Here is an 18,855-nt window from a genome sequence, read left to right on the forward strand (position 1 = left end):
CATGTTTAGGTGGGGGTCCTGCCTGCAGGTCAATTCTATGCCCCTCTGCCATTCCCCGATCCCCCACCACGCCCCTAAAACGAAACAGACCTGCTTAATTACAAGAACACATCACTCCTTGGTTACAGCCGTGACTCAGTTTCAGCCTGGCCGTGCGTCGGACTCGAGGGACACGGACACGTACCTGAAAGTCTCCTGTAAGGCTTGCTGTTGTTTTTGGTGCCGTTTTGGTGTTTCCTGTCTATCGTGGTGGACAGAATCGCTTTGCCGTTTAGGATCTTCTCCGGGGAAGGCGGCACTGCCTTGGGCATCAAGACCGGCTTCGTTAAGGGCGGGGCGGAGGCGGCCGAGGTCGAGGTGGCGGTGGAGCAGGCGGTGGCGGCAGCGGTGGTGGTGGTAGAGTTCATTTTGACATGGGCACCATCTGCCTTCACTAGGTTAGGAATTTTCTCTAAACTGACTACAGGAACCGGAACGCTGGAAAATAAATGAACATGCACATACACACACGCACACACACACACACATACAGTTGCCGTCTTTGGTACATCGGGTCCGCTGAGAAGCTACACTTGCTCATCGTGATAGAACACTCCCGTATCACTCCTCCTATAATAAGCGAGCAGCATGATTCCCGTTTGGATGGGAAGGAGGTTCGTGCCTCGCTCGAAAAGGACCAACTGGGGTGCAGAAGCTGGCATGGTGCCGGGGATGGCATCAGAGCTGACTGATAACCTCTCGGACCCGCTGTTCCCATAGATCCTGCAGCTCCTCCTTCCCAGGCCCTACATCGTTGGCTGTTTCCGAGACGGCATCTTGGGGAGGACAAGGGACAGAGCGGGAACCAGCACCCGGGACTCCCACGCCAGTGCCCTCCCATCACTAAGTCGCTCACAGGCTGGGAGGGCACCGGAACTGAAGGCCAGGCTCTGACCATCCAGTGCAGAATGCTGGCCATCGGCAATCGGGTCTGACATCCGCTTAGCTGACAGGCTCGCACCACGCGGAGGCAGGGCTGCAGGCCAGCGGGCCACGCTGCAGGCTGCCGGGGACTCCCGGACCACGCTCACATCCCGGGGACGGGCTCCAACGGAGCGAGCCGCCACGGAACATTATCTAATATTCCATTTTAGGCAGCTAGTTATGTAAATAGGTAGCTCTCCAGGCTGGCAGGTGAGAGGATGAATTTTAAGAAGACAAGAGCACAAAGGTGTGTATGTCTGCACTTCAGAATCTGTCACCTGAGCCTCACTCCCCTGCTATGTCTTCCGGAAGGTATGTGCATTTGATTTCTGTGCATTTAATACCAGAGGACCCTCTGTCTGGGGTGTGTGTGGGGGGGGGGTAGGGTGAGAGGGGAGCTGGGGAGGACTCTGTCTAGGGTTTTAAAAGATAAGACGAATGAGCGTTGCTTTGGTTCCTGAACTAGGTTTCCTTTCCTCCTTGCAGGAAGGCGGAACACTACTGCTTCAGCCCCCCAATCATCTGCCAGCCGACTTAGCTATTTGAATGCCAAGTGCTCTAGACTCTGGCTTAGCCTGCAGACAATGCAGGGCAGAAAGAGAGACTGTTTTGACAGGAGAGGAATCTTATTTGTCCACATGGCTGGTTGGGTCTCCCGTCTCTGCGATTTATTCACAGATCGTTTCTTTGATCTTTTTTGTTCGTGAAATCATGTCAGCAACCCCCTGCCTCTTTCCCGAACCCGAAACAGAATCACGGAGGTTATTTTTGGGTCTTTCTCCGCAATGGGGCAGATTGCGGCTGGGCTTCACCCTCCCCATCCCCCCCCCCCCCCCCAGGACCATCTGCTTTCCCGGCCCCGGGAAGGGCGGGCGCTCTGGGGTGTCAGCGCCCACGGGAGGGTAAGTGGAACCGTGGTTTCCAGCAATCCGACAAGGCACTGACAACTCCCCCTCCATCATGGCATCCCAGTCACTGAGCCGGACGCATGCTACTTTCTATTCCGTGGCAATTCTCAAAGCGCTCCCCTATTGCTGGGGAACAGCATGAGAAGCCCTTGAAAAGCCAGCACACTGAGAAGTTACAAAGCCATTACCTGGTGAGATTAGTGATGCATTCCAGGTGGTAAAAAATAAAAAAATAGAAAAAAATGCAAGACCACGGACGATGCACTTCTTCTAGGATCATCCCTTCGCTCAATTGTAAAGGCACAAACGAGAGAAGTCAGGGATTTGAAACGACAGCAAACCCACTTTCATAGCAGCCATTATTCACAATAGCCGAAAGGGGGACGCAAACCCAAGTGTCCACGGCCAGAGAGTGGATAAACAAAACGAGAGCTCTACGTACAACAAACTGCTACTCAGCCTTAGAAAGGAAGCTCTGGCACACGAATGAATGGTGGAGACCATATGCTAAGTGAAATGAGCCAGTCACAAAAAGACACCCATGGTGTGATTCCACTTATATGAGGTATCTGGTATGGTCAAGTTCACAGACACAGGGAGTCAAATGGTGGTTGCCAGGGGCTGGGGGCAGGGGAGACTAGGAAGTTGTAACTGAATGGGTACAGAGTTTCAGTTTTTATTTATTTAATTATTATATTTTAAAAAATATATTTTATTGATTTTATACAGAGAGGAAGGGAGAGAGATAGAGAGTTAGAAACATCGATGAGAGAGAGTCATCGATCAGCTGCCTCTTGCACACCCCGTACTGGGGATATGCCCGCAACCAAGGTACATGCCCTTGACCGGAATCGAACCCGGGACCCTTCAGTCCCCAAGCAGACGCTCTTTCCATTGAGCCAAACCGGTCCCGGCTTAATTATTTATTTTTAATGATAATTGCCATGCTTTAATTTTGGAATGTATTCTATGTTTCTATATTTTTAAACTTTCTTTTTAAAAAAGTAGATTTTATTGATTTTTCACAGAGAGGAAGGGAGAGAGATAGAGAGCTAGAAACATTGACCAGCTGCCTCCTGCACACCCCCTACTGGGGATGTGCCCGCAACCAATGTACAAGCCCTTAACCGGAATCGAACCTGGGACTTTTCAGTCCGCAGACCGACACTCTACCACTGAGCCAAACCGGTTTCGGCAGAGTTTCAGTTTTTTAAAAAACACGCTTTTTTGTTGATTTCAGAGAGAGAAAGGGAGAGCGACAAATATCAATGATGAGAGAGTACCATTGATCAGCTGCCTCCTGCACGCCCTCTATTGGGGATGGAGCCCACAACTTGACCAAGAATCTAACTGTGACCTCTTGGTTAATGGGCCAACAATCAACCACTGAGCCACACTGGCCGGGCGAGTTTTTCGGTTTTGAGGATGAAGAGTTCTGGAGATTGGCTGCACAACAATGTGAATGTACTTAACACTATTGAACTGTACATAAAAACGGTTATGATGATACATTTCATGTGTATTTTACCACTATTAAAAAATTTAAAAAATGTACAAACTAAAACACGTCCCCCAAAATGACAAAATTTATCCAACTTAAATTATACTTCAATATCCTGACTTAAAAAAAAAAAAATTAGAGCCTGCTTAAAAGCTTTCGTTGATTTATTTGTCATCCTTGTTTTGATCTGTTGACTTTAATTTCTTTAGAAAATAAGTTAAATTTCAAATGTTGATATGAACACATGGACGATTAGCCAGGTGGCACGATTCTCTAGCACTTGAGTGGGCTTCTCTGGCTTCTTGGAGAAGCCAAGGAAGTTCAGGGAAGGAAGTTAGGGACTCTTAAGTTCCAGATCTAGCTCTTGTCACATGAGCTGGGATGCGTCAAGGGAAGGCCTCTGGCCTCTGAGAGAAATGACCTGGGTACATGTTGAGTACTCACGAGTGAGCTCAGCAGGTGACGTTGGGATAGAACAATCCAGAACAACTGTACAAAATGAAATAAATTATTTTTTTTTTTTTTTTTTTTTTTTTTTTTTTTTTTTTTTAATATATTTTATTGATTTTTGTACAGAGGAAGGGAGAGAGATAGTTAGAAACATCAATGAGAGAGAGTCATCGATCAGCTGCCTCTTGCACACCCCCTACAGGGGATATGCCTGCAACCACGGTACATGCCCTTGACCAGAATCGAACCCGGGGCCCTTCAGTCCCCAAGCCGACACTCTATCCATTGAGCCAAACCGGTCCCGGCAAAATGAAATAAATTTAAATGCCGAGCAAAGTGGTCCTCAAATGCTCACAGGCTAGTTAGTGCGCTTCTGCCCCAAAGCCAATGTTCTGCCCCAACGTGCTCCTCAGGGCAGCCGGAGAGCACCGGGCACGGGATCCGGCCAAGGATGGCAACAGGTGACTCATCTCTTTGGTGATGCTTCTGCCCGACTGTGCTTAGTCACTGAGCTTGAGCCCAGCCAGCTAATCTCTGCGACCGATCTTCTAGTTGGGAATTTTCTCCACTTTGTAATGAGCGTGGCCCACTCATACACTCGGCGGCTAATGCTTCCAGGACTCCAGCTGGACTTCGATCCTAGTGCCTGTAGGCTGGTGTGGGACCGCAGCCCATCAGACTGAGAGGCACTGCCCTCTGGGATTGGGGGTTATTGGATTGGAATGGGAGGTGTTAGGGAAAAAATATGATCAAGAATGTTTTGAAGGCTTGCCGAAACCAGTTTGGCTCAGTGGATGGAGCGTCGGCCTGCGGACTGAAAAGTCCCAGGTTCGATTCTGGTCAAGGGCATGTACCTTGGTTGTGGGCACATCCCCAGTAGGGGGTGTGCAAGAGGCAGCTGATTGATTATTCTCTCTCATCGATGTTTTAACTCTCTATCCCTCTCTCTAAAAATTCAATAAAATATATTTTTAAAAAAGAATGTTTTCAAGGTCTTGGCCAGTGTGACTCGGTTGGAGCACTGTCCCGTATCCTGAAAGGCTGAAGGACCGATTCCCAGTCAGGGCACATGACTAGATTGTGGGTTTGATCTCCAGTTGGGGCATGATCAGAAGGCAGTTGATCTCTCTCTCTCTCTCTCTCTCTCTCTCTCTCTCTCTCTCTCTCTCTCTCTCTCTCTTCCTCCCTCCCTCCCTCTCTCTCTCAAAGCAAAAGCATATCCTTGGGTGATGATTAAAAAAAAAATAATGCTTTTGCTGAAACCGGTTTGGCTCAGTGGATAGAGTGTTGCCCTGCGGACTCAAAGGTCCAGAGTTCGATTCCGGTCAAGGGCATGCCCCTTGGTTGCAGGCACATCCCCGGTGGGGGTGTGTAGGAGGCAGCTGATGGATGTTTCTCTCATCCATGTTTCTAACGCTCTATCCTTCTCTCTCTCTTCCTCTCTGTAAAAAGAAAAAAAAAAAAGAAAGAAAGAAAAAGAATGCTTTCAAAGATCCCATAGACGAGGTGGGTTAGTAAGGAGCTGAGTCACTGAGTAAACATCCCAGATGCCGGGAACGTGGGCCATATCTTGGAAGCGGGAGAAGGGAGACTGAGCTGCGGGTGGGAATTGAGGGTGCCCACGAGCTAACGGAGAAGGGCTACAGAGTGAAGGCCTGATCACTTCTCCTTGGGGACCTTTCTCTCCCTCAAAGGTTCCGGCTTTCCCTCTAAGGACACCAGCCTCTGGCCTGTGTGAGACGTCAGGAGAAGAAAGGGAAGCTCAGGGACAGTGGGAAGGGCCAAACACATCCCAGAAGAAACCAGAGAGAGAAACGAAGATCATCCCCAGGATAGACGTCAGCCTCATTTCTTCGCGACTAACCGGCAACAGCCCCAACTGAGGGACAAAGGAGGAAATGATGGCAAGATGGTGGGTGCCAAACAACGTGGAAAACCAGCCCCAGAGATTCCATCTTTTTCAGCAGAGAGCACGGCGGACATAAGAAGCTGCTGAGAGGTCCCCCCCACCAACTTCCTGGCCATCCCCTTTCCCAGCCAGCGCAGCGCCCCAGCCTCGGCGGGTCAGGGCCCCTTCCACATGACAGTGGGCCCCGAGTAACAGGTTCAGTTTCTTCCCATTTGGAAAGAAGCCAAAGGATCCCAACCCCTGCTTTCCCAGCTCAGGCATCTTCCGCTCTTCTGGGACTAATCACAGGAACTCACACACCTCCCGTGGTTGTGCGCTGGGAGGGGTGGGTAGCTGGCAACACTGAGATGACTAACTAAGCCATTCATTCCTCTGTTTGCTTAGGTGACAGACAGGCTGCTGGTGACCGCTGGGGTCTGCTGGAGCTCCTTCCCTCTCAGTCTTCCCACACACTCCCCGAAGCCTCACAATTAGCTGCATTCATCAGCTCGCCATGGTCCTCTCTCTGAGGAGCAGCATTTGAAAGGGGAAGGTGAGTCCCCACGCGTCCCCTGCTGCTCTCATAATGCCCGTTTTGTCCGCCCGGGATGGACGCCTTTGGGGAGCCGGGCTGCAGCCTGCTCCCCCGCTGGGGCTGATACACGGGGAGTAGTTATCTCCTGTGATCGCTGCCCGGGAGAGGATCCTACCGCCCGGACAACAGCCTCCCTCCTCCTTGCTATGTGGCAGCTCATCTACCCGGTTTCTTTCTTTCTTTTTTTAAATTACTTTATTGATTAAGATATTGATAGAGCCTCTCTTCCTCCTGTTGTAGGACAGACGTAAACCCCACCTGCAGCCAGACATTCCTGAGCACTGAACCACCCATCAGCACCTGCCAAATACCCTAAGCCCCCTGATTCCTAAGTCCCTAGGTCCCTAATCAGCAATCAGCGTGTGCTGAGTGCCCTAAGCCCTGTCCACTATTCTCCCCTTAAAAGCCTTTTCTTCCACATACGAGAACTAATGACAAGAACACCTAGTGGAATTCCTAGCAGTGAATGGTATCAGGACCTTTGAGCGGAGGACTTGAGGCTGCAGAGATCAGGAAGCAAGTGGATTCTGGAGGGAGCGCTGGTGCAGAGAGAGAGAGACAGAGCCCCAAGCTCTGGCCAAGGAAGGACAGGGAAGGTTGGGCTTGGGAGAAGCAAACGGGAGCACTCCCCTCTGCAGCCACCAGAGGGCACTGGTTCCTGCTGCTGGAGCTGCAAGCTGCCCCTGCCTTTGGGCCTGTCCCTCACCTGCTAGAGCCAGTGCAGCCAGCGGAGACATTTATTGTCTCCCTCCAGCCCTGGAGCCAACAAGGACCCACGGGGAAGAGAGGAGGACTCCTCACAGAGCGTCCTCCATTCCCCGGCTGGGGAAGGCTGGGAGCTGGACCTGGGCTCTGGTCCCCAGTCTTTGCTCGCGCTGGCACAGCATTCCTGCTACCTTCCTTCACAGAGGAACAGCCCCAGGGAGCATCTTCCCTTTCACGTGGCCCGGGAGGCCAGGGATCACTCTGCTCTTTCCTTCTCTGTATTGGAATCGGACTGGGAAGGCAGCCCTGCCCCCCAATCACCTTCACCCAGAACCCTGAGCATACTGCTTAAACCTTCCAAAGGGAAGTCTTCCCACGGACCCCCAGCAAACTCAGGACATTTTTTAAATTCCAAATTAAACGCACTTTGGATTTTTTTTTTTTAAAAAAACACCTCCATTTAGAGACCTTGGCCCCTCTGACATTCCGTCCGTCACTCAAGCCTACCTGCTAAGAGTTCCCTGTCTGCACCACCAGGCCAGGCCTGTTGTCTTGTCATCGCCTGCCTGAGCCCCGGGGAGGATCCACACCACCAGTCTTTCTGTCTCGAACCCGCCTCCACGGAGCCACCTGGGCAAACCTGCCCCCTGCCGACTGTCTGAAGGGCCCTGTGGGCTCCAGACTGCGGAGTTCAACCTCACAGCCCGGTCCTCCCACAGCTCCGCTGGCTCTGGGCCTTCCCACAGGCTGACAGTTCCTTCTGCTCCTGTGCCTCCTCCCCTCTCTGGGTGAACCTCAGTCCCGCCTCTGCCCGGATCCGATGGGACACCCTCTTGTCTCTCAGCGCTGGCTGTCCCTTCCTCGGCGAACCTGCCGCACTTGCCATGCCAAAGGGCCGGGGGTTAGCGCCCCTGATGGCAGGAACCAGGACCTGCACGCATCGCCCCCACGCTCTCCCGGCGATGTGTACATTATTTGGCACCCAGGAAGGGTTTTTAAATGTTTGATGAATACATTAATCGTCTCAGTGAAGATTAATAAAAGGAAATACATACAATAAAAAAGAAAACCCGGCTCTCCACCAGAACAAGTGCTTTCGGTAAGGGGCAGCCTGCAGCTGTCTCTCCTCCTGGTAGAGGAGCCAGAGTGATGACAAAAGTGAGGGTGGAGGGCTTCTGACACCCTCCCCCCCCTTTGCTCCACTCCTTCTTCCCCCACCCTGACACACCGCACCCCTGCCAGGTGTGCACAGCAGGCTACGCAGTCACATGCAAGATGGTGTTTCCTCCTCACCCCCATGTACTGAGGAGGAACCTGAGGCTTAGAGAGGTTGCCCCAGGGCACTCATTGAGCAAATGAAGGGCAGAGATGGGGTTTGACTCCAGGCAGCTCTACGGGCATCTCTTGAGCACAGTATGGAAGTGAGAGGACCAGGGATGGCGTCCCAGCCCCATTCAGTCTGGGCCTCCATTCCTCTAAAGGGACTGGGGCTCTGAAGGCATTTGAAGGTGCCACGGTGCCATGCAGATATGAAGGGCCATGGTCACTAACCTTTGGCTCACACTGTCTCGCCGTCATGCTATCCCTCCTCCCACCCTCCCCCTCTCCCCGGCTCTCCTAGCCTACATCATTTCTCCTAGACGCTAGTCCCTGTTTCTGAGCACTTCTGTGACTTGGCAAGGTCAGCTGAGTTTATACCCAAGGAGCTGTCCATTGTCCTTACCTTGACCATGTGAAAACCTGGTAAGCATGCAGCACTTAAACGTTTAAGTTCCTAATGCTTTCCTGTCCTGGGGAGGATATATGATTCCCCGAGATGCCTGAATACGCTGGCCTGTCTATGCCCCATCCTCTTACCCACATGCCCCTTCTCCTCTTCCCCTTTGTGGCTCATCACAGTAACCCCCACCTGCTTGTCTTTGTCTGTCCACCTTCCCTCCCTCATCCACTGCCCTGCTCCTTCTCCCTGACACCTATACCTGCACCATTAGAGGCAAAAACCTGCCTCAGCATGTCCACCCCCTCATCTCCATGTGAGGGGCTGGATTTGTAAGTGGGAATCCAGGAGGGACTTCTGTGGATGCCACACCCAAATCCTCAATCCCCTTCTGATGAGGGTTTTCCTCCTGTAGCCAAGTGCATCCTGGGACGCGGGCACAAACATCACACAGGGGCTATGGTATAGGAGTACACTGTGCTGGCCTCCTCTTTAATTTTAAAGAAAATACCTTTCCCTTCTTTCCAAAAGCATAGTGAGTTTTTCCTTCTTATCATCCAGGACCATAGTTCTCCCTTCCTCACTGCAGTAGGAAAAAAAAAAAATAATTCCATGGTGGGAACTGGCACTCTGATTTCTCCTCAGTCAAAAGAAATTTATTTCTAGCTGTGGTTCCTTTAGCATCTGAAACAATGTCTGTGAGGAGGGGAAGGAGCAGTGCTATTTCACAGCCTTGTTCATTCGTTCACTCATCACGGATTCTCTTATGAAACACTCACTGGGGGCCAGATTTTGGGCTGGAACACGGGGATGCCAAGGAGCTGGAGATCCAGCTGGGAGCAGGGGAGGATAAAGGTGCACACAATGCAATCTACGACGGTAGTTCTTACACTGGTGTCTGGAGTGTTAATGGGCTCTCAGAGAAAGGAGCTTCTCAGTCTGTGCAAAAAAGTCCAGGAAGGCCCTACCTGGTTTGGCTCAGTGGATGGAGCATCGGCCTGTGGACTTGAGAAGTCCCAGGTTCGATTCCGGCCAAAGGCACATGCCTGGGTTGTGGGCTCGATCCCCAGGGTGGGGTGTGCAGGAGGCAGCTGGTCAATGATTCTCACTTATCATTGATGTTTCTCTCTCTCTTTCTCCCTCTATCTTCCTCTTGGAAATCAATAAAACTATATAAAAAAATAATTATAGTTAAAAAAAAAAGTCCAGGAAGGCTTCATGGAGGAAGGGATGCTCATGCAGAGACTTTAAAACATGTGTAAGGACAGGCAGGGAGGCTGCTTCCGGGGAGGGAAGCAGCATGTGCCGACACATGGCAGACATGTTCAAGGAGCTACAAATAGATGAGGACATCTGGAACATCAAGCGAAGGGGTTAAAGTCCTGGCAGCAGCAGTTGGACGAGCGGGAAACGCCAGATCGTATATCCACCTCCAAAGAGGTTAAACTTCTACTCTGTAGGTAAACAAGTGAGGGCCACTGGATGCTATGTGCGGGGCGGGGGCACACAGCACTCAGGCTGGGTGCAAAGGGCAGGCGGGAGTACAGGCGGGGCAAGGGGACCAGAGAGAGGCCACTGCAAGATCCTGCTGAGGAATTGGGGTGGTCGGAGAGGTGAGCCCACCGCTTGGGGTCTGCAGCATTTCCCAGCCCGACAGAAGCCCCGAGAGGACTCCTCTGGGCCAGCAATCCTGGCTCTTGTCCCCAGTTCACAGCAACGCCAGGCAAGCAGCGATAAGCCAGCCCCATTTCTCCTAAGGCGCTGGGCCAGGGCTGCTCAGCTATCATTTTCTCCCCATAAAGCGCTGGGAAGACGTCCAGAGCCCTTCCCCTGCCCCAGCTCCCCCTCAGGGAGGACACGCCTCCCGGGGGCAGCGTCCAGAGGAGGTGACAGCCTCCTCCCACCGCGCTGTCCGCACACGCGGGGGAGGCCGGGCGCCTGCTGATTTTTCTCTTGCTTTGGCTCGTTTTCCTCCTGGAGCAGCAGGCCCATCTCCTGCATTTTTAATAGCCGAGCCTATTTAGCATGCAGCACACGTGCGTGGGTTGATAAGGCCCAAGGAGAAGGCAACAAGCCATGCAGGGGAGGAAAAACCTCCTCCCTGCTCCCGCCCACATCCCAGGATTTGTGTTCCCCAGCAGCTCAGCAGGCTCGCTGGACCAGGGGCACGGCAGCAACAGCAGGTGTGAAAGTCAGACTGGCCCGTTCGGTCCCCAGTATAAAGGGCCAGCCCCCTGGAAAAGGAGGACTCACAAGTAAAGTCTGAAATGCTCCTCAGAGCTGAAGCATCCTAACTCCCCCTTGACGTCCACTGGGGACGGTCTCTACCTCTCCCAGCAGGACAGACAGGGGCCCGGGGAGCCCGGAGGCAGGGCCAGGGGGCAGTGCTGCAGGGGACGTGTCCAGGAGAGTGCCTCTCTGTTCCGCCCTTTCTGCTAAGGCAGAGTTACCTTTAACCCCCTCAGACTTAGAAGGGGAGAAACAGCAAATCCACAGACCACCTGCATTGATGGGAGGGGACGGGAAGTCTGCCTGGACCCAGCGCTGGCGTTTGTCACTGCACACGTGCACCTGAGCTGCTGGAGGAAGGGTGCCCTCCGACCGGCTGTTCGCTTCAGCCTACAGGCCAAGTGTGGCTGCCTACAGGCCAAGTGTGGCTGCCGTTTGCTTGGCTCCAGGGCCAGTGCAGCCGGAGCTCCTTTGGAGCAGGGGAGGGGAACGCCAGCCGTGGAGACTGCACGGCCCCCGGTCGGGCCCCCGGGCTCCCCGTTCCACCCCACACTCAGCTGCAGGCTCACGTGAGAAAGGAGCCAGAGTTCCTTCCATTTTGGAAGCTCCTGTCTGGAAGCACATTACAGAGACGGAGGCGCCACCCCCATGTACCCTGGTGGCAGGGAGCGCAGACCCACCCAGGTTCCCAGGGCCTCGATGTCCAGGTCTGTGCTGGATAGGGAACTCGGTCTTAACATTTATTTCATTTTAAATCGTTAACATTTAAAAATAGGTGCTGTGCCGAAACCGGTAGGGGGGTGGGTGGTAGCCTGACTGGTGGGAGGTGAGACCGCTGTAATCAACACTCAGCTGGGGTCTGTTTTCAGATGTCTACCTACTTCAAGTTAGGTCAATTGCCCCTTAGCTTTCTGTTCTTTACATAAGGCAAGGGGTCTAGTTTTTGGAGCCTTAAAAAAAAAAAAAAAAAAAAAAAAAAAAAATATATATATATATATATATATATATATTAATGATTTTTTACAGAGAGGAAGGGAGAGAGATAGAGAGCTAGAAACATTGATGAGAGAGAAACATCAATCAGCTGCCTCCTGTACACCTCCCCCCTACCGGGGATGTGCCCGCAACCAAGGTACATGCCCTTGATCGGAATCGAACCTGGGACCTTGCAGTCCGTAGGCTGACGCTCTGTCCACTGAGCCAAACCGGTTTTGGTGGAGCCCTTTTTCTTATAAGAGCTATTTCCCTCCTTGTACGTCTTTTGGTTGCTTTTCTTTGGGCCCTGGCTAGTTTTCACCAGTTCTTTCAAAACCACCCTCTGCCTCTAGTCACTAGAGTCTAGTGCACATGTGTCAAACACAAGGCCCGCGGGCCAAATCCGTCCCGCCAGGCCTTGCAATGTGGCCCGCACCGCGCTGTCATCACTGTACTCCGCTGCGTTTCCATCACAATGACAGTTTATGACTGTTCAGTAAACCATTCGGCCCGCGATTTAGGCTGGATTTTAGATTTTGGCCCCTTCTCTGATTGAGTTCGACACCCCTAGTCTAGTGGAAGGGGCCTTGCCCACAGCAGGTCTCGTTAAGTACGAGTTAAGTCGGTTGAATCAAATGTGGAAACTGATCTAATCCCAGGTCTTCCCAAAGCCTCCTGGGAGGATTTCTGGTGCCGGGCCTCACCTCCCTGGGACCACATTTACCATTTATCATGTCTTGTATTCATTTTGTGATCCCCTGTGACCCCGGAGTCTCCTTCCGGCTCATTTCCCCTGGGCCCCTTGCCTCACTTTCCTCATCTGGGTTCTCTGTGGCTCACTTCTGGACTCCGAATGAAAGGACGTTATCCTTTTCCATTTTCAAATTCAGTCTGAGTCAGAGCCATTTCTCTACTTTTTCAGAGGTATTAGAGTTCTCAACTTTTATTCCGCTTACAGGAGCTCTGTCCTTTATCACACGACGATAACGTCATCGTCAACTATTTAGCGGATGTGTACTCTGCTCCAGACAATGCGCTCGCTGCTTTTATAAGAGGTAGTTCCCTGAGCCTTCACAACAATCCTATGGGACAGAGTTACTCCTGGTCCCATTTTGCAGATGAGTAAAACGGAGGCACTCCAAGAGCAAGCAACTTGCCCAGAGCCACCCACCTGAGATTTGCACACAGGCAGCAGTTCTGGAGCTCGTGCTTACATCAGGACACCCAATGTTGCCTCAACAAACAGCCTTCAGGTGCTGAGGTCACTGATAAGAGGGAGACTTGCTCCCAGAGGCCCAGAGCCACCACCACTGTCACTTTCAGGCTGTTCTCCCCTCACCAGCTGCATCCTCCTACAGGACTGATCTCAGATCCTAGCGGTCAGAAGAGAGCAAAGCTTGTCCACGAGGCCCACCGGCAGGACGGGTAACTCCCCTCCTTGACAGCTGTGGCTAAACGCTCGACCACGAGGCTCTTTACTTGACCTGGCATAATCAGCTTGTTACAAAGTCATCGTAATTTCCAGCATGCCACAACAAACTGATTGACAGATGAGTTTAGTCCACTGCTTTCCTAGGTATGGACTTAAGTGTAATTAACTATCACTCATTAACGGAACACTTTTTCTCTTTAAATATGTAAATCGGACAGACTCCACAATGATCCCCTGCCTGTCTTCATGGGGCTCTGTACCAAGCCAGTCCTTAAGTGTTCCAATTTGGGTCCCTCAGCATTTGAAGCTACAGGCATACCTTGTTTTACTGTGCTTCACTTTACAGATGTTGCATTTAAAAAAAAATACTTTTATTGATTTGAGAGACAGAGAGAGAGAGAGAAAGAGAGAGAGAGAGAGAAGGGGAGGGAGAGAGAGAAAGAGAGAGAGAGAAACATTGATGTGAGAAACCACAATCCGTTGCCTCCTGCAAGTACCCAGACCAGGGATTGAACCTGCAACCTGGGCTTATGCCCTGACCGGGAATTGAACTAACAACTTTTGCGTGCATGGGATGATGCTCAACCAACCGAGTCACACTGGCCAGGGCAGATACTGTATTTCTTTACAAATGGAAGACAAGATCCTCTACCAGCAAAAATACTGTAACTCACTTTGTGGTGAGACTCGCTTTATGGCGATGGCCTGCAACGCGCAAGACCTCAGAGGTAGCCTGAAGGCATCTTCTGCTTCCCGTCCTCGATTTCACTCTGGTTTCCTATCTGTCCTTGCCGCAGGTAGCTTTTATGACTTTTGATAAAGGCTGAGATGCAACAATGCATTAAAAGTCTCTGATTTTTCGGTCCCCTGCAACCAGCTCTGTCCCACCCCATCAAAGGGGTGACCTTCTCTTTGGATTTGCTCTCTTCCTCGCATGGTCAGTCCCCCCATCGCCTGCCTCTGCTGGCAGCTCTATCCGAGCAGCAGAATCCAGCTGTTCACAGCAGGGAGGCTCTGCGGGGGGCCTGCCTGGCTCCCCGTGGGGCAGACTGACTGTGCCTCTGATCATTCACACCAATGCTGCTCTTCACGGGGGCAGAACATTGACAGGCGACCGCATCCCCGAGGAACATTTCCCTGTTACCCATTCCTTAGACACAGCTTGGCTCAGCTCTTAGGCATCCGGCACTTTACGGTCCCGTGTTCCCTCCCGTTTCGGTTTCTCACCCCGTCATTTGGGTTTTCTGTCCCTTCCCTCCTTCGAACACGACGCCCAGGCACAAAGCCAGAGAGTAAACACCGTCTCCCGCGGTGACGGGGCCGAGCACCGAGGACAGGCGGCTGCTGGCTGCCGGCACCGGACACTTACCATGGTTTGTCCCTGGATCCTTTCGCAGGAAAGACCGTGTGCTGTTTGCTGCTGGAGGTAAGTAGATTGTCTTTGGGCGTTTTGAATGGCTTTGAGGTGCTGCTGGCAGAGTTATGGCCGCTGACACAGGCTTTTGTTTTCACCTGGGCTAGGGATGTCCTGGAGTTGGAGGGCGGAGACGCTGGCGAGGGAGGTCTGCACATTGAACCGTGTCTTCTCTCTACAGAGGGAGACAGAACGGAGCTCAGCACATGCTCGGCAGCAGGTGCGTCTCACACACTCAGGCCTCACTCATGCAGCAGGCAGAGAGAGAGTGCTTCCCTAACAACGTCCGCACACGGAAGCCTCAATTCTGACCACGGGCTGTCTTTTTTTTTTTTTCTTTCCCCTGATTGAGTAGTTGCCTTATTCAATTTCTTTATTAAAACTTTTAAATTATTTTTAAAATATATTTTATTGTTATTTTTATTTTTATTTATTTATTTTTTTTACAGAGAGGAAAGGAGAGAGAGAGTTAGAAACATCGATGAGAGAGAAAAACATTGATCAGCTGCCTCTTGCACACACACCCTTCCCCCACTGCCACTGGGGATGTGCCCGCAACCAAGATACGTGCCCTTGACCCCAATCAAACCCAGGACCCTTCAGTCTGCAGGCTGATGCTCTATCCACTGAGCCAAACCAGTTTCGGCTGTTAAAACTTTCTAAATGATATTTCCACAAATACCAGTGGAGACTCTGATCAGTAACTTACAATGAAAATCCACATATCGAAACACATCTCCTTGGCCTACTGACTACGGTGTCTCATGACAGCTGCTCCCCTCCCACCCACCGGCAATGATGACTTCCTGAATTAAGGTACTAAATGGCACGCTGATACGCTAAACCCAGATTTTCGTGAGGGGCATTTAGTAGGCCCACCTTCTGCAAAACAGCGTTGACAGGACGAGCAGAGGGGACATCAGGTGCCACCTGAACACAGTGGGAGAGCCATATAGCCAACGTGACCCCCGGGCAGCTACTTGGGAGTGACAAGGTCCCTCAGAGCAGTGGGGAGGGCAGGACTCCCAAGAAAATAAACAGGGAGTTCTTCAACCCGACTAGCAGCAGGCTCACTATGGCCGGAAGGACCGGCCAGGGCTGGATGAAAGGGTCTTCGAGGACCAGGAGTGGCCCCACTTCTGTCCACATGCCAGCCGTGGCCTCCCCGGGGCTCACTGAGGTCTGGGGTTGCAGCTGCTAAGCCAAGATAGGCAGGAGGACATCGACCCCTGGGGCAGAATCTACAGAGGTGGGGCCTGGACGTGGGAGGGCAGGCACAGCTTCCTGAGGCTCCACGGGAAATACCGGAGCTCCAGGCAGACCCGCCGCACTTGTTCACACTCTGTCAGCCCCGTGGTCTCGGCACAATAGGCAGGATGAGGACATCTGACCGGGACAGCGGGTGCATGAAGCAAGGTTCTAGTGTTCACCCACCGTGTCCTTAACGGTGACAGGGTAACAACAGATTTGATCAAAGTTAAGGACCCTCTCCCAAGAAAAATGCACATTTATAGATGCCCCCAAAACTTAGAACACGATTACAGGGAGGGATCCGGGACCGTCCAAAACTCAAAGGCTCTGATCACAATCCTAAGTCCCCCCCCTGGCTCTCTCGGGTCTCTGCAGAGCCCCACATATAGTTAGCGCTTAATTAATACATGTTCAGTAAATAGATGATGAGATATGTCCGATGGGAAGAACTAGAGATCACCAATCTAGGAATCTGGGTTGAACGTGACGCGAACGAGGTGGGAGGCAAGGGAGGCAGGCCACCTTCTCCCTCCACCTCCAAGCTGAGTCTCAGGCTTTTCTCGCCCAGGAGACGCCGCTGGCTGTGATTCCAGGCTCCTGGCCCAGGAGGAGGAAGCCAGGCCACTTTGGCTATGTGAAACCGGACTCAGGGGTTCCTTGGCGCCCCCTTGTACCAGCGCCTAGCAGGCTGTCTCAGAGAGGACCCAAGTGGGAACTGTGGGAGAAAGTGGATGAGTGAGGATCCTCTGACTGCTGGGTATTTTTGCCCGACCAGTGCACAGACGCTGCCTACACTGAATAACGTCACAGGTAAGTTTTCTTCACCAAATCAGAGCGGACGGTACATCCACGCTCGGTTTCAGAGCCATCCCGAGAAAGGTTTTGGAAACCAAGAGCCAGTTCCAGGGCCTCTGTTTTAAGGTATTAGAAAGAACCCTCAGCTGGGAGCCAGGAGACACAGACATGCCATGCCATATTAGTAAGCTGATGGCCTGGAGTTCACCACTTCAACTCCCTCAGTTCCTCCCCAACCCCCCTTTTAAAATATATTTTATTGATTTTCCACAGAGAGGAAGGGAGAAGGACAGAGAGCCAGAAACGTTGACGAGAGAGAAATATCGACCAGCCGCCTCCCGCACACCCCCTCCCGGGATGTGCCTGCAACCAGTGCACATGCCCTTGACCGGAATCGAACCTGGGACCCCCCAGTCTGCAGACCGACGCTCTATCCATGAGACACACCGGTTTCGGCCAGTTTCCCTGTCTTTATCTGGAAGTGAAGTGGGACCCTTCTAAGCCCTCTTTCCACGTCCTTATCATAAACACCGGGCAGACTTACACCTGCTCCTTCTTCGCATACCTCATGATTCCTGAATGTTTCAGCAATCATTACAGCGGAAGTACTGAGACATTTTACCCAGGCAGGATCTGCCTTGGAGGAATTCATCCTTCGTGAAATTGCACTGGTTTTTACAACCCCAGCGAGGCAGGCAGGAAGCAGCCGGGCATCTCACCCTCCTCCCGCCTGGCTGGCCAGAGAAGTCCCAGGGAGGAAAGGTGACTTGCCAAGGTCGGGGCCAATGGCTACACAGGGAATAACGGGGCCTCGCCATGACTCCGGGCGGCAGGGAATGGGGTGTGCTGGGACCAACATTTGGAGGCAGGAAATTTGGAACGATAGGAATTAGAATTATGGAAGGTTAAAACTGGAACTTAAAGGTCTGTTCACCCCAGCTCCTTGCTGACTGATGAGGGGACCGTTAGGTTCTCTGTTACCAGCTTAGGGCAAAACCCGTTGGAGGGAATGCCGAGCCCAGAACCAAGTCCCCTTCTCACTCAAACCCACAGTTCTTTCTCCCCTTCAGACATGTTTTGCTTAGCAATTCCTTTTTTTGGCAGAGGTTTCCAAAACTAAAATAAGACGTTGCTTTTTAACCACTACTGCTTTGGCTTTTTCTGCAGTCTTCCTTCACTCCTTTCCTATCAACTTGCTCAAGCTGGTTAGAGGGGGTGTGGGGAGACAAGTCTTGATAACAAAGAGAAATTTTATTTAGCTAACCTAACAGTTAAGTAATGTCAGCACCAAAATAATTTTCAATTAAAAGTTGCTGAAACCGGTTTGGCTCAGAGGATAGAGTGTCAGCCTGCGGACTGAAAGGTCCCGGGTTCGATTCCAGTCAAGGGCACGTATCTTCATTGCAGCTGCATCCCCAGTAAGGGGTGTGCAAGAGGCAGCTGATCGATGATTCCCTCTCATCGATGTTTCTAACTCTCTATCCCTCTCTCTTCCTCTCTGTAAAAAAAATCAATAAAATATATTTAAATAATAATAATAATACACATAAACAAAGTCAAGTCACAAGGAAGGGGTTCACTAAGGACAGAATGAATGGGCCAGATCAGTAATTCCAAAATCACTCTCGTGGGGAATTCTGGTTAGCAGTTCTGCCACTAAACTCACAAAACATTCAATCAGTGGACAAGCTATCTTCGTGGTTTTGTATTTTAGTTCCGCAAATGACCAATTGAAGGAACAAGTTACAGATGAGAGAACATTCATCAAAACTTGAAGCTAGTCCTTTACCCTCAATTTGTGTGTGTGTGTGTGTGTGTGTGTGTGTGTGTGTTTGTAATGAACAGATCAAAGAAGTTATTTTCTATATATAAGCTGTTCCGTGTTGTTCGGACTTAATCCAATCTACCGCTGTCTCAAGCTCTCTCCCTGGGGCCTGCGAGGGAGGCTGAGGGAGCGTTTGGAGTGGGGACCATGGTCTGAGCGGGCAGCTTCCCTCGGCGGCTGGCTCCCACACTTCACTCAGTTAAGCTT

At 51.6% G+C, this 18,855-nt stretch overlaps 1 protein-coding gene across 6 annotated transcripts in view; it reads right to left on the reverse strand.

Moving 5' to 3' along the window:
- The window catches only part of ATXN7L1 (ataxin 7 like 1), a 230,513-nt gene that overhangs the window by 35,595 nt on the left and 176,063 nt on the right, over positions 1-18,855 (reverse strand). For 5 of the 6 annotated variants that reach the window (XM_036429685.2, XM_045578539.1, XM_036429684.2 and 2 more), the window contains 2 exons: positions 14,733-14,952; positions 185-477 (listed from right to left, as the gene is read on the reverse strand). In XM_036429685.2, the coding sequence (XP_036285578.1) occupies positions 185-477; positions 14,733-14,952 (513 nt within the window). Of the gene's footprint in view, positions 1-184; positions 478-13,682; positions 13,700-14,732; positions 14,953-18,855 lie in introns of those variants that run through there. The other variant, XM_045578542.1, reaches the window with a different exon arrangement.

The sequence above is a fragment of the Pipistrellus kuhlii genome, unplaced genomic scaffold (assembly GCF_014108245.1).
Source record: "Pipistrellus kuhlii isolate mPipKuh1 unplaced genomic scaffold, mPipKuh1.p scaffold_m20_p_10, whole genome shotgun sequence".
Taxonomy (NCBI): Eukaryota; Metazoa; Chordata; class Mammalia; order Chiroptera; family Vespertilionidae; genus Pipistrellus; species Pipistrellus kuhlii.